General features: G+C 36.4%; 5 protein-coding genes across 5 annotated transcripts; 4 read left to right on the top strand and 1 right to left on the bottom strand.

Annotated features, from left to right (window-relative positions):
- On the top strand, positions 7-1,270 carry LOC104770088 (AAA-ATPase At5g17760-like). Its single transcript, XM_010494440.1, has 2 exons — positions 7-294; positions 548-1,270. The coding sequence occupies exons 1-2, from the start codon at positions 103-105 to the stop codon at positions 1,055-1,057; spliced, it is 702 nt and encodes a 233-aa protein (XP_010492742.1). The 5' UTR covers positions 7-102; the 3' UTR covers positions 1,058-1,270.
- LOC104772325 (AAA-ATPase At5g17750-like) lies at positions 1,782-3,343 on the top strand. The gene is made up of 2 exons (XM_010496956.1): positions 1,782-2,780; positions 2,864-3,343. Exons 1-2 carry the CDS (start codon positions 1,782-1,784, stop codon positions 3,341-3,343), a joined length of 1,479 nt encoding a protein of 492 aa, XP_010495258.1.
- LOC104772324 (AAA-ATPase At5g17740-like) lies at positions 4,225-5,972 on the top strand. Its single transcript, XM_010496955.1, has 2 exons — positions 4,225-5,220; positions 5,322-5,972. Exons 1-2 carry the CDS (start codon positions 4,225-4,227, stop codon positions 5,970-5,972), a joined length of 1,647 nt encoding a protein of 548 aa, XP_010495257.1.
- Positions 6,469-7,785, bottom strand: LOC104770087 (AAA-ATPase At5g17740-like). Its single transcript, XM_010494438.1, has 2 exons — positions 6,979-7,785; positions 6,469-6,621 (listed from the first exon to the last, which is right to left on the bottom strand). Exons 1-2 carry the CDS (start codon positions 7,783-7,785, stop codon positions 6,469-6,471), a joined length of 960 nt encoding a protein of 319 aa, XP_010492740.1.
- LOC104770086 (AAA-ATPase At5g17730-like) lies at positions 13,061-14,766 on the top strand. The gene is made up of 2 exons (XM_010494437.1): positions 13,061-14,049; positions 14,156-14,766. Exons 1-2 carry the CDS (start codon positions 13,084-13,086, stop codon positions 14,552-14,554), a joined length of 1,365 nt encoding a protein of 454 aa, XP_010492739.1. The 5' UTR covers positions 13,061-13,083; the 3' UTR covers positions 14,555-14,766.

The following is a 14,802-nucleotide window of genomic DNA, read 5'->3' as shown; positions in this document are numbered from 1 at the left end:
ATAAGAAGGAAAGAGTTTTACAAGAGAGTAGGGAAAGCTTGGAAGAGGGGTTACTTGCTGTACGGACCACCCGGAACAGGGAAGTCTAGTCTTGTCGCAGCCATGGCTAACTACCTAAAGTTTGATGTTTATGATCTTCAGCTAGCCAGTGTGATGCGTGACTCTGATCTAAGGAGGCTTTTACTAGCCACACGTAACCGCTCCATTCTTGTCATAGAAGATATCGATTGCGCAGTGGATTTGCCAAACAGAGTGGAGCAGCCGGTTGATGGCAAGAACCGTGGCGAGTCTCAGGTTAGATTTCTCGTTTCTACTATTTTTGGCTTTGGTATATGATTGGGCATTTTATTTTTAATCAAATTTACCAAATTGAACCAAACCAAAATCAGTACCAACCAAATTTTATATATAAACCAATAGTTTTTGTTTCCTATACCAACCAAACTGAATAGTGTAACAAGACTAATTAAATCTGATTAGTGATCCATAATCACTTGAGTATAATTAAATGGTTTTTTTTTTTTTTTCTATGACAATGTGTGTTTAGGGACCATTGACGTTGTCGGGGCTGTTGAATTTCATAGACGGACTATGGTCAAGCTGTGGAGACGAGCGGATTATAATATTCACAACAAACCATAAAGATAGGCTTGACCCGGCATTGCTACGTCCGGGTCGTATGGATATGCACATTTACATGGGACATTGCTCTTTCCAAGGATTCAAGACTTTAGCCTCCAACTACTTGGGTTTGAACGATGCCACAATGCCACACCGTCTCTATCCGGAGATTGAGCGTTTGATCGACGGGGAGGTAATCACGCCGGCGCAAGTGGCAGAGGAGCTGATGAAGAGCGAGGATGCTGACGTGGCTCTTGAGGGTTTGGTGAATGTTTTAGAGAAAATGAGGTTAAAATCCGAGGAATCGAATCCGGTGATGATGAAGAAGAAAGAGAGTAGATTGGAGATGGAAGAGATGAGCATAAGGCGTGATACAGAGGGTTCTCCGAGGAAGAACAGCAAAAGAATTAAGAAACTTGTTCTGTTTTGGACCTAATCGTGTGTTACATGATCCATTAGTTCAAATGAGATTATGAGGGAACAAAAAAAAAAGTAGACGTAAGAGGCTAATTACAACTCTAAGTTAAGTTCAAAAGTTTGGAATTCTCTGAGATATGATGATATAAGTTGAATGTTTTCTTCAGAAATTTCTCATATGTTTATTTTGTAGGGTTGCATGTGAACCATTAATGTAAGAGGCATTATGAAATATGGAACTTTATTTTTCTTTAAAGAAATTATTGAGATAGTCTTTGGAGGTACTTTACCAAGAATGTCATACAACACACTATCAATATACAAAGGAAGAACCAAAATATAAGAAAAATATATAGAGTGGAGAGTCTCTTGTTACAGAGACTTTGAGAAGAGCAAATCTTTTTAATATCTTACTTTATTTCTTTAATTTATTTATATGTGGTAATTAATATTCTAAACCGACTATGTATTTAATGAAATTAGATATATACTGTATCTGTATGTAGGCAAAAAAAATGAAAAAAAAAGATATATAAACAAGACAAGAAAAAAGGAAAATTGTTTTTTTCTTTCAGTCGGAAAATAGAAGGAAGGAAAAATACTTAAAAAAAAAAATAAGAATAAGATTTTTATTTATTTTGTAATATCACAATACAATTACAATTTATATATAAACTCAATTTAACCAAAAGCCGCAAACGCACATTATATTGAAGGGAGACCAAACCCTAAAGGCGAAAACGATGGTGTTCTTTGGAGATCTCCCTTCTCCTGCATCGATATTTTCTACCTATGCATCACTAGCGGGAACCGTAATGATGATCAAACCAATGATTCACACGATAATTCCACAACCGGTGCATAACTTCGTTGTCTCTTACATCAAATCTTTAGTCGGCTCTCGTTCATCGACTCTCACGCTTGTCATCATGGATATGAACAAGACTGAGAGAAACGGGATGAGCAGGCAAAACGAGCTTTATTATGCGGCTCAAGCTTATCTCTCAAGCAAGATAAGCCCCGATGCATCAAAGCTAAAGATGACTAGAGACCCTAACAACAAGAACGTCAACTTATACCCCAGCGAAGGAGAGGTTATCTCCGATGTCTACAAAGGCATTGAGCTCAAGTGGCGGTATTTAGCTGGAAGCAAAAAGACAAGTACGGTTATGGATGGAGGAGTAGATGACGAAACCGTCAATTGGGAATGCTTCGAGCTTAGCTTCGACAAGAAACACAAAGACTTGGTCGTGAAATCCTATGTACCTTACGTGGAAAAGAAAGCAGAAGTGATCAAGAACAAGAGGAGAATCATCAAGATGCACTCCTACTCTACCTATTCTCTTCGCTGGGAATCTGTCAACTTCGAGCACCCTTCCACATTCGACACAATGGCTATGACGCATAAGCTCAAGCGTTCTGTGATGGAAGATCTTGATCGGTTCATCAAAAGAAAAGATTACTACAAGAAAGTTGGGAAAGCTTGGAAGAGGGGTTACTTGTTGTACGGGCCACCGGGGACCGGGAAGTCTAGTTTAGTGGCAGCAATGGCTAACCACCTAAAGTTTGATATCTATGATCTCCAGCTCGCAAGCGTGAAAGGGGACGCCAGTCTGAGGAACTTACTTCTCGCCACTAAAAACAGCTCGATTCTTCTTGTCGAAGATATAGATTGTTCTGTGGATTTGCCCACAAGGTTGCAACCAGCAACCCCGACCTATGGACCATATGGTGCTTCCGAGGTTTGGTCTTCACTTAATGGTTTTATGTTATATTTTGTGCTAGTAATACATGCATGGATCCTAAATAAGTTTTGTATGAATAGGGATCAACACCACTGACATTATCAGGACTTTTAAACTGCATTGATGGGTTATGGTCTAGCTGCGGAGATGAACGCATAGTAATATTTACGACTAATAACAAGGAGAAGCTCGATCCTGCATTGCTCAGACCAGGCCGTATGGATATGCACATTTACTTGGGACATTGCAGTTTTGAGGGATTCAAAACATTGGCATCTAACTACTTAGGCCTGTCTCAGGACAATGATGACACTCACCGTCTCTACCCGGACATCAAACGTTTGATTGATGGAGAAGTGTTGACTCCAGCTCAAGTCGCCGAGGAACTAATGAAAAATGAAGATGCTGATGTGGCGCTTGAGGGTTTGGTTAAGGTTCTCAAAAGGAAGAGATCAGAGTCGGAGAAATGTGATGATGAATCTAAGAAGATGAAGATTCTCGAAGAGGGAGAAGAGGATAATCTAACATCGAGGAGACCTGAACAATCTAGAGTTGAGTGATTACAATAAGGATTTTGGTACTTCATTTAGTTTTTATAGTTTGGAGTTTGGGGTTTTGGGTTTTCAATTCTATTTTCTTGGTTCATTCATCAAACATTCTAAGGTTATATTTAAATTTATAATTTTTCAATTCTATTAATATAAGATATTTTTTTTTGAAGATATCAATTTATATATATATATATATATATATATATGTTTTGATAAGTAATATTCTAACCCTAATATAGCTATAATTATTGATATAAGAAACAAATCACAATTTCACAGCTGATCAATATCGAACAATCACAGCGATCCGATTACAAGATGAGAGTCCAATGTTCGTAAAACAAGGAAGACTTGGATCCACCTTGAGAAGAAGAAGAGTAGAAGACTCTTCACAGAGATGAATCACCAACAAACCTAGAGAGAATCTAAAACGTAACAAAAAAACTTTTACAAATTCGCAATTAATGAAGCAGAGCAGAAGATTCAAAACTTCTAATCGTTGCCGTTGAATATCATTTAATCATCACCGTTCACGTGTCCACTCTTGATTCCACATCAATTATCTATAGAGATCTACAAGTTACAACTGCCTAAATATAGTTTGATGCTCACCCAATGAAAATAGATCCATACAAGAAAAATTATTATTTTATGTTTAATAAAATATTTATTTATAAAGATTTTACCGTATATTAAAAGAAAATATTCTATCGTTTTTCACAAAGGAAAAAAGAAATATACTCAACCAGAAAAAAGAAAAAAAAGAAAAATTAAAGGAAAACTAACATCATCAATTCAATATATAAAGTAACAAAAATTAATCTAACTAAAAGCCTCAGACGCAACAACATATATTGAAAAGGAGAGACCAAACCCTAATCTAAAAAACGATGGAGTTCTCTAGAGATATCCCTTCTCCAGCATCATCAATGGTCTCTAGTTACGCATCAATGATGGGATACATCACGATAATCAAGCCAATGATTGACACAATCATTCCACGTCCAGTTCAAAACTTCGTCGTCTCTTATCTCAAGTCCTTGGTTGGCTCTCGTTCATCGACGACTCTCACGCTTACCATCGATCAATTGTCCTCGGTGTATATTCACGACGAGCTTTACTACGCTGCTGAGGCTTATCTCTCCACCAAGATAAGTCCAAATTCGTCCAGGCTAAATATGGCTAGAGACCCTACGCAGAAGGAAGTCAAATTTTACCTCAGTGACGGAGAGGTTGTCCCCGATGTCTACAATGGCGTTAAGCTTAAGTGGAGGTTTTTTGCTAACAACAAGAAGAAGTCTATGGTTGATGAGCATGGGGAACGCTATCATGGAAACTTCAATCGGGAATATTTTGAGCTGAGCTTTGACAAGAAACACAGAGATTTGGTGGTGAAATCCTATATACCTTACGTGGAGAGCAAGGCAATGGTAGTTAAGAGCAAGCGCAGAATCCTCAAGATGCATTCCAACTCGCAAATGACATGGAAATCCGTGAACTTGGAGCACCCTTCAACCTTCGATACGATGGCTATGAACGAAGATCTCAAGCGCTCTGTGATGGAAGATCTTGACAAGTTCGTCCGAAGAAAAGATTATTACAAAAGAGTTGGAAAGGCTTGGAAGAGGGGTTACTTGCTATACGGTCCACCAGGGACCGGGAAGACTAGTTTAGTGGCCGCTATGGCTAACTACCTCAAGTTCGATATCTATGATCTCCAGCTTGCAAGCGTGAAGGGAGACGCCGAGCTAAGGACATTGCTTCTCGGCACTAAGAACAGCTCGATTCTTCTTGTAGAAGATATAGACTGTTCCGTGGATTTGCCTACAAGATTGCAACCTGTAACCAAAACAACCCAAATGCCCAAAACGTTAGGTGCTTCCCAGGTTGGTCTTCAAGATAATTTTAATATGAGTTTTTGAATCATTCTGTTTCTTCCAAACAACAATACATGGGTCGTACCTATACTTTTTTTATGTGTGAATAGGTATCAGCACCATTGACGTTATCAGGACTTTTGAATTGCATTGATGGGTTATGGTCGAGTTGTGGAAATGAACGCATAATAGTATTCACGACGAACAACAAGGAGAAACTCGATCCAGCATTGCTCAGACCAGGGCGTATGGATATGCACATTTACATGGGACATTGTAGTTTTGAGGGATTTAAGACATTGGCGTCTAACTATTTAGGCCTGTCTAACGATAATGGCGACACTCACCATCTCTATCCGGATATCAAGCACTTGATTGAAGGACAAGTGCTGACTCCTGCTCAAGTCGCTGAGGAACTAATGAGGAGTGAAGGTGCTGATGCGGCCCTTGATGGTTTGGTAAAGGTTCTCAAGAGAAAGAGGTCAGAGCTAGAGAAGTGTGACGATGATAAATCTGTGAAGAAGATGAAGAAACTTGAAGAGGGAGAGAAAAGTATAGCCGATGATGCGGATACAATGAAAGTGGATACTCCGGCTCAAGTTGAGGATGGGGAGGAACTAATTGATGGTGAAGATGATGATGTGGCTCCCGAGTGGATCTCGAGGCCGACGGTTAGGCCTGTATTCCCAGGGTTCCCTGGAAGAGGAGGGTTTCCTGGAAGAGGGTTTTCTGGAAGAGGTCACAGTTTTGGAGGATTTTGAAGATGATGAAGAAACTTGAAGATGTAGAGGAAGAGAATCACTCGGCAATGAGAAATGATGAAGTTAGTTTTGCTCTTGAATTTAATCTATTTTGATATACGGTTTTGAAAGCCATACATGGGGACAGGACAAAATTATCATGACTCTTTCTTAACAATTTTAATTTATCCTTATAATTTTCATATTATAGTGTCACATATTGAACATTATTTTAAGAAACTTGTCACTGTTCAAAGTTCAAACATTCTCTATATAATCAAATTCATCAAACATTTGCGGAGACTTCAACACGCTTAATAGTACGATAGCATGTCAGTAAATATTTTTAATCGATGTTTAAAATAAACTAGTTGTTAATCAACATGCTCAAATTGGCTATGTCAGATCAGTAAAACTATCGAAAACTCCTTTAAGTAAATATACACACAATCTTCATTTCCAAAGTCCTCACCAAAGGTCGAGGCTCTTCAGTAACTCCTTTGCGACTTGACCCCCATCAGCAGTGTCCCATGTCAATCTTCATATCCATATAACATAGCAATGTTGGGTCAAGACTCTCCTTGTTGTTTGTCGTCAATATTACAACGCGTGTTTGGCCATAAACCCGAGATAAGCAACCTAACAGTTGCGATAATTCCACATTCAATCCCTGTTGATAATACACACACAACAACAACAACAAGAAAAAGGTAAAACAGTGGTAATTAGTTAGTTTGTAAATATTCTCTCTTTTTGAAAGGGGGGCTTATATCACTTTGCGGGAATGGGTTATAATTGATATTTAATAAATAATTTTTTTTTGGAACAGTCTCTGTAAAGTGTAAAAAAAAAAAAAAAAAAAAAAAAATTGGGAGGGGTATGGTTTATGCTTTATACTAATCAAGCTAAAGAGATGTGTGTAATTTGGAACACTAATCAAGCACAAGCTTGTTAAAGAAAGCAATAAATATAATTTTGAAGAAATCAAGAAAGGGAGAACAGAAAAAAAAAGAAAGGGAGAACAGACCTCGAGGGAGCCGTCTATATCCTCTACGAGGAGAATCGAGCTGTCCTTGGCTCTGGAGATAAGTCTCTTCGGGTCGAAGTCAGTTTTCAACCCTAGAGGGAGGTTTAGTTTATAGACATCCAAGTTCAGATATTTAGCCATAGCAGCAACAAGACTAGTCTTCCCGGTCCCTGGTTGCCCATGCAACAAATAAAATCTCACCCAGTGTCGCCGTCGCCGATCTCTTTTGTAATAATCTTCCTTGCTGATGAACTGGTCAAGATCTTCGATGAGGTCACGCTTGAGCCCTTCCTTCATAACAATCGTTTCAAAAGTTGAATGGTGATTGAGGCTCTTGATTGCCCAAGAGTCAGAGCAGTGAGAGTATGTGTGCATCTCGAGGATTCTCTTCTTGCTCTTGGCCTGGCTCTCCACGAAAGGTATGTAAGAGTCGAAAACCAAATCTCTGTGCTTTTCGTCAAATCTCAGCTCGAAGCACTGCTTATTGATATTTCCAGCATTTTTGTTATCAACGAAGATCCTCCACTTGAGCTCGACCCCTTGGTATATGTCGTCGAACATACATTCACCGACGTAAAATTTGACGAAGTCGACGTTGATTTTGTTGAAAAGATAAGCCCGAGTGGCGCCATAGAGTACGTTTTCCGTCCCAACATCCGTCAATTCCTCGATGATAACCGTGACATGATGATCCTTTATACCAGTCAGCGAAGGTAAGCCGACAAGATACCGGAGATAGGAGATGATCAAGTATTGTATTGGACGAGTTATTGCTTGAACCATCGATTTGATCAACTTGAGAATCATGATTTACCGCCGCCGCGAGAAAGTCGATGTAAAAAAAAGAAGAGATCTCTAAAAACTGAGATTTAAATAGGGTTTAGGTTTAGATTTAGTTTTTAAATGTCTAAGTATTTTGATATTTAAATCTCAGTTTTTTTATCCTTAAGTTTATTTTCCTCTTTCTTTGTGTAAAAGAAAAAAAAATTGGTTAAGATCTACAGTAAAACCTCTATAAATTATGGGGAAAAAGCAAAAATGCCCATTTTTCCCTTCCACTTTTTAAAAATGTTCTTGGGAAGGGTCCATTTGTAAGGGTACCCCTTTTTTTGGTGAAAAAGACTTTTTTACCCTTAATGAAGGAAACCTAATTTTCTCTCCACTTCGCCGTGCTTCTCTCCTTCCTCAACCGACGATTCTCTCTCCTTCGTTCATCGGCGATTCTGCGCGGCGATTCTCAATCCTTCTTCGCGGCGATTCTCGATCCTTCTTCGCGGCGATTCTGCGCTTTCGTCTCTCGTACACGTAATCCCCGACATTGATTCTGGTTCTATCGCAGACAGGTTCATTCTTTCTTTGCTTCTTTCTGCGTTTATCAATTTGGACTATCGCTTTTTTAAATTTAGGGCTTTTAGATTTCTTTGATATTGATTTGGAATATGTAAACTCTTTTAAATTTGGATTTATGTTCTTTTAAAACAGTTTTTAAAAGCCCCTTCAGTTTCTTTGATATCGATCCAGATTCAGATCTGATGCATTCAGATCGATAATTGTGTTTGATATGGATTTGAAATTAGTAAAGTCTTGTAAATTTGGATTTTTGTTATCTCTTGTAAAACACTTTTTGAAAGTCCCTGTTAAACCATTTGATATCAATTTTTAGATCGGTCGTAGTTGAATTATGTCGATAAAGTGTGTTGATAAGATGACTTCAGATCGATAACGTGTGATGTTGATTTTTAAAAACCCTTTTAAAACTCTTGTAAATCCGTTGAAAAGTCTAATTAAGTGTGTTTCTTTAACAGATGGCATCAAGTGATTTTGAACCCCTTGCACTACCAGAACCAACATATGGTATGGGTTTAGAACCAATTGTTGGAGCAAACATATGTCAACATTCGGACTTAAGCCTAGTTGCCAAAGTTAAACATGCATTAGGAAAAGCATCTTTCACGAAGCTTCAATCTTCCTTCCTTGGGCCTATCATCAATCTTTCGGCCAGAGACATCAGATTTTCTGGGAAAATATTCCACTACTTGATGCTGAGAAGGCTGAAGACAAGAGGGAGAAACTTATGGTTTACAGTCGACATGCAACCTCTTCGGTTCTCCATGAGAGAGTTATTCCTTACAACATGTAATTATAAAGTGTCTGCAATGGTTTTAAAAGGTTTTAAAACCCTTTTAAAACCTTTTAAAACCCCTTTAAACTTTAAAATTGTTAAAAGCCCGTTAAAACCCTTTTAAAACTCTTTTAAAACTCTTTTAAACTCTTTTAAAACCCTTTTAAAACTCTATTGTAAAAGGGTTTTTCCCGTTTTAAAAGTTTTAAAACCCTTTTAAAACTATTGTAAAAGGGTTTTTCCCGATTTTAGAAGTTTTAAAACCCTTTTAAAACTCTTTTAAAAGGGATTTAAAAGGGTTTTAAAAGGGTTTTAAAACAGTTTATATTAGGCAAGTTTGAACAAACTAACATCATTGTTTTATTAAACATAGGGATTCAATGCGAACCTATTCATAGGGAACCAAGGAATAACGGCAAAGATCTCTTTTAAAACCCTTTTAAAACCCTTTTAAAACCCTTTTAAACTTTAAAATTGTTAAAAGCCCGTTAAAACCCTTTTAAAACTCTTTTAAAACTCTTTTAAACTCTTTTAAAACTCTTTTAAAACTCTATTGTAAAAGGGTTTTTCCCATTTTAAAAGTTTTAAAACCCCTTTAAAACCCTTTTAAAACCCTTTTAAAAGGGTTTTAAAACTATTGTAAAACTATGTAAGTGATAGTACCTGGATTCTTCTTTTCTATCATGTGAAACCAACTCGGTAAAACCTCATAACTATCAGCAGGTATACCCCTAGCAAGTTCTGATGCATGTTCTTGAGCTCTCCATGCTTTTGAGTACGAGACATCAACTCCATGGTCATTCCTAAAAATTTCCATGAGCTGTTTGGGTCTGAGAGGAAGCTTTCCTCCTGCAAAATGGTTACTAACCAAACCAGCCAAAGTCCTTGCAGTTGCTTGGCGATGATTAACATTCCTTAAAGCAGAGTCACAGCTGTGCTGACTAATATACTTTCGAACAACAAAGCTATCTGATGCTTTAGCCTTAGTTGCACGTAGCCTCCAACTACATTTTTCATCAATACATTTAAGAACATACCTCTTGTTGTCTGACTTAAAAGTATGAAACTCAAAACTATGCTTGACTGCATACATCCGCATCTGACTTCTCATTTCTGTTTTGTCTTTGAATAACTTTCCACAAAACAGTGAATCAACATCGATTAGACCAGTTGAGTGTGAAGAACAAGATGGATACCCAACAGAGGTTGTCATGTTACGAGGAACACCCTCGACATATGGATTTGGTATTGGTTGATCCTGAAAGTACAAATAAATGGTTTTTTAAAAGGTTTTACAAGTTATTTAAAAGGTTTTACAAGTTATTTCAAAGGATTTAATAAGGTTTACAACCGTTTTCAAAAGGTTTTTTAAAGTGTTTAAATGTAAGTTACCTGAGTATGAGTAGCAGTAAAATCATCAGAAGTGCCAGTATATTGACTTGAAGAAACAGCAGGAGGATCACTCTCGACATATGAATTTGGTATTGGTTGACCCTGAAAGTACAAATCAATGGTTTTTTAAAAGATTTTACAAGTGATTTCAGAGGATTTAATAAGGTTTACAGTTTTTAATAAGGTTTACAACTATTTTCAAAAGTTTTTAAAACGAGTTGAAAAGGCAGTAAATTACCTGAGTATGAGTATAAACATCAATAGCATTCCCAACTAACAGATTTGAGCTTGTTTGATCCTGAAAGGATTTGTAAAGTATTTAAAACGTTTTACAAGTGTTTTCAAAGAATTTTATAAGGTTTTGTAAGCAATAAATAATTTAAAATTCTAAAGTAGAAAGTTACCTGAGTAACAGCAGTAACACTCTCAATAAAAGGAGTAGACCTAGGTTGACCCTGATAAAGAAACATTCCTCAAATCAGTTACTTTTCTAAAACAATATTAGAAAGAACAAGAGAATGAGTTTACTAAAAATACCTGCTCTACAATCTCACAAAAATCCTCAACAGTAACACATAGATGAAGAACTCCTCCACTTTGTGCATATTTGAGTTTAAAAGCTTCAAGCTGCCTATCATTTCTAATAAAGATAGGAATACTACCTATAGTAGAAGACTTAGCAGGCAATGAATAACTAAGCTTTAAACATTGTGCCTGAATATCAATGTCAAAATCTTCTAATAGAATTTTTACCAACTCACTAAATCTAGTATTCTCATCAATGTTAATCAAAGAAGCTCCCCTTTCATTATCCATCTCAAATTCCCAATGAATGTTGTTGTTCAACTTCCACAAACCACATACTGAATACAATTCAATCATTTGTACACCCAAACAAATCCTGAGAAAACAAACCAATAAAACTACATTAAAAGAAGAGAGATCCGAACAACTATATCAAAGAATAACAGTAGATGTCCAAAGATCTAATAAAGGACATTATTATCACGAACAGATCTAAAAGAGCAAGTGTTAAGACCTAAAAAAATTCTGACATCAAATTTGAAATCGAAACAACAATCTAATAGCTAACACAAAATTGAAATTGAAATCAAAACAAAAATACAGAAACAAGCTTACACGATGGGAGAAAAAGACTTTATTATCACGAACAGATGTAAAAGAGCAAGTGATTAAGACCTAAAAAAATTCAATTTATAACGGCGGAGGAGAGATTTGCTTTATATCTCCTAAAAATTCAATTGCTCAATACGATGGGAGAAACACTTACACGAAGGGGGTAGAAGAGACGACGAACTAAAAGAGAGAACTAAGACGACGGGAGAAACAGTGATAACGGCGGACGAGAGATCCGACCGGAGAAGGAGAGATGTCTCCGGAGAAGAAAAGACGAAGACGAAGAAGGTCGACAGCGAAGGTATAATAAGATTGTTGGTATAATTATAAAACAAGGACAAAAATGTCTTTAAAAAATAGTGGAAGGGTATAATTAAAAATGATCATCAAAGGGGGTATTATTAAAAAGGGGTATCAAAGAAAGGGCATTAGTAACAAATTCTCATAAATTAATAAGGTCGGAACCATGAAATTTTATTAATTTATAGAGGTTTTAATTTATCGCCAAATTAATAATTATTAATTTATCGATAAATTAATAAAATACTAATTTATGAAGAGATTTTTTCATTTTCATAATTTTGAGAAATTTCTATTACAAAATAAGATACTTTGTTATCATTAAATAAAATAATTTAAAAATACTACAATAAATTTTTAAAAATACAGTATTAAGAAAAGTAGACGCATATATTATTATTTTCTTGGGTCAACATATTAATCTTACCTATTCCCAACTGAAAAAAGGAGAAAGTAGGAGAAAATTTTGGTTTAAATAAATAAGAAAAATTTACCTTCCTATTAAAAAAATTCTCAATTATACAAAGTTGAAAGTAGTGTTCTTGAATAACTTAAAATTAAAAATAATTAAATAATATTATAATTTCGAATTTATGATATATATATAGATAATCTTCTTATAACTATTTTAAAAAACTTTGTATTTTTTATAAATTCTGTAACTTTTGATAATTATCTACTTACATTATTAATATTTTTTTAAAACAAAATATTTTATTTTTGTTGTAATGAAATTCATCCTATTAAATATTAACTTTTACGCATGTCAAATCTGAGATTGATAACTTGACACATGTCAAAATCTTGTTAATGGCTAACTTTCAAAACTCAACTTTATATAATAAGATATTTAAAATTGGTATAAAAATCTGGTTCTAGTTAATAACATATTCCAAAACATTTTCTCAATCTCTTAATTATAAAGAATAAGATGTACATTAATATGACACATGTACTAAAACATCCAATTCTACTAAATAAGATTTTCAATATATATGGGTTGTCAACTAGTGAAGAGGTTACCAACAATATTATTCAAGATAAATGATTAGCTCCCTATTGGGAAAAAAATGATTAGCTCCCTCTCTAGAGTATTATAAACCTCTTCTACTTTGAGTGCCTTTGGTAAATTCGGTGCGTTTCAGATCATAACGATGTTTTCTCTTAGAAATCTTCCTTCACTTGCACCGATTGTCTCGGCCTACGCATTATTGACGGGATACATCATGATGATCAAACCATTTCTTGATACAACAATTCCACCTCCGCTACAAAACTACATCATCGCTTATATCAACTCTTTCTTTATCTCAAGTACTCCATCGACTCTAACACTCATCATCGATGACCAGATCAAAACTGGAATGTACAACGAGCTCTACGGGGCTGCTCAGGTTTATTTGTCCACCAAGATCAACACCAACGGGGAAAGGCTAAGGATCTTTAGAGACGGCAGTGAAAAAAACGTCAATTTACACCTCAACGTAGGAGAAGTTGTCTCGGATGTCTACCAAGGCATTGAGCTCAAGTGGCGGTTTTGTGTTAACAGCGATAAAACTTACGATTTTGGGCAACAGTTTAAGCTAAACCCTGATCGGGAGTGTTTTGAACTTAGCTTTGAAAAGAAACACAGAGACTTGGTCTTGAATTCTTATGTACCTTACGTGGAGAGCAAGGCAAAGGTGATCAACAATGAGAGGAAAAGCATCAAGATGTACTCCTACTGTAACATGTATTCAAAATGGCAATCCGTGAACCTCAAGCACCCCTCAACATTTCACACCATGGCAATGAAAGAAGAGCTCAAGCGTTCTGTGATGGGAGATCTTGACCGGTTTATCAGAAGTAAAGACTTTTACAAAAGAGTAGGGAAACCTTGGAAAAGGGGTTACTTTCTGTACGGCCCACCTGGGACTGGGAAGACTAGCCTAGTTGCAGCTATGGCTAACCACCTCAAGTTTGATATCTATGATCTCCAGCTTGCAAGCGTGAGGGAGGACGCTGATCTAAAGAGATTACTTCTCGGTACTAGGAACAGCTCGATTCTTTTGATAGAAGACATAGACCGCGCCGTGGATTTGCATACGAGGTTGCAACCTAAGACTCATGAAGATTCTAAGGTTTGGTCTTCTTCACATTAGTAATATTATTTTCACTAAAAACTACTATTACTTTATAGATTATCACAAAATGCTTGCAACCAATATGTGGATCCTTGGTGAATAGGGACCAGCAACTTTGACGTTATCAGGGATCCTTAATTGCATAGATGGGTTATGGTCGAGCTGTGGAGACGAACGCATTGTAATCTTCACCACAAACCACAAGGAGAGGCTCGATCCGGCATTGCTTAGGCCAGGGCGTATGGATATGCATATTTACATGGGACATTGTTGTTTTGATGTATTCAAGACTCTGGCGTCTAACTACTTAGGATTGTCTCCCGATGACCCTCACCATCTCTACCCGGAAATCAAGCGTTTGATTGATGGAGAAGTGTTGACTCCAGCTCAAGTTGCAGAGGAGCTCATGAAAAATGAGGATGCTGATGTGGCGCTCGAGGGTTTGGTTAAAGTTCTAAGAAGGAAGAGGTCAGAGTTGGAAAAGTATGATGGTGAAATTTAAGGAAAAGATGGAGAAACTGAAAGAGAAGGATTGATGAACCGGGGAATTGTAATCCCTTTTATGAATTATGAGTTACAATCTTGATTTAAACCCTGTTTGTAATTAATTATCATCCGAGTAAGTCAGTCTAGATTTGTGGTTTAGCGTTAAAGTATTGAGTCTAGATTAATAAGACTCAACTAAGTTTTGATAATATAAATATTAAATAGATGTTGCCTGATTCTAAAATTAGTGTAGAATTATAACTC

This window comes from Camelina sativa, chromosome 20 (assembly GCF_000633955.1).
Source record: "Camelina sativa cultivar DH55 chromosome 20, Cs, whole genome shotgun sequence".
NCBI lineage: Eukaryota > Viridiplantae > Streptophyta > Magnoliopsida > Brassicales > Brassicaceae > Camelina > Camelina sativa.
The sequence above is the reverse complement of the archived record's forward strand: the minus strand, read 5'-3'. Positions and strand labels throughout refer to the sequence as shown.

Bases quoted from the DNA above. Each gene is read 5' to 3' on its own strand.
- LOC104770088 (XM_010494440.1), top strand. From the start codon at position 103: ATGGCTAACTACCTAAAGTTTGATGTTTATGATCTTCAGCTAGCCAGT. The intron at 295-547 runs GTTAGATTTCTC...ATGTGTGTTTAG, and splicing joins AGAACCGTGGCGAGTCTCAG to GGACCATTGACGTTGTCGGG.
- LOC104772325 (XM_010496956.1), top strand. From the start codon at position 1,782: ATGGTGTTCTTTGGAGATCTCCCTTCTCCTGCATCGATATTTTCTACC. The intron at 2,781-2,863 runs GTTTGGTCTTCA...TTGTATGAATAG, and splicing joins GACCATATGGTGCTTCCGAG to GGATCAACACCACTGACATT.
- LOC104772324 (XM_010496955.1), top strand. From the start codon at position 4,225: ATGGAGTTCTCTAGAGATATCCCTTCTCCAGCATCATCAATGGTCTCT. The intron at 5,221-5,321 runs GTTGGTCTTCAA...ATGTGTGAATAG, and splicing joins AAACGTTAGGTGCTTCCCAG to GTATCAGCACCATTGACGTT.
- LOC104770087 (XM_010494438.1), bottom strand. From the start codon at position 7,785: ATGATTCTCAAGTTGATCAAATCGATGGTTCAAGCAATAACTCGTCCA. The intron at 6,622-6,978 runs GTCTGTTCTCCC...TATTATCAACAG, and splicing joins ATATAGACGGCTCCCTCGAG to GGATTGAATGTGGAATTATC.
- LOC104770086 (XM_010494437.1), top strand. From the start codon at position 13,084: ATGTTTTCTCTTAGAAATCTTCCTTCACTTGCACCGATTGTCTCGGCC. The intron at 14,050-14,155 runs GTTTGGTCTTCT...CTTGGTGAATAG, and splicing joins AGACTCATGAAGATTCTAAG to GGACCAGCAACTTTGACGTT.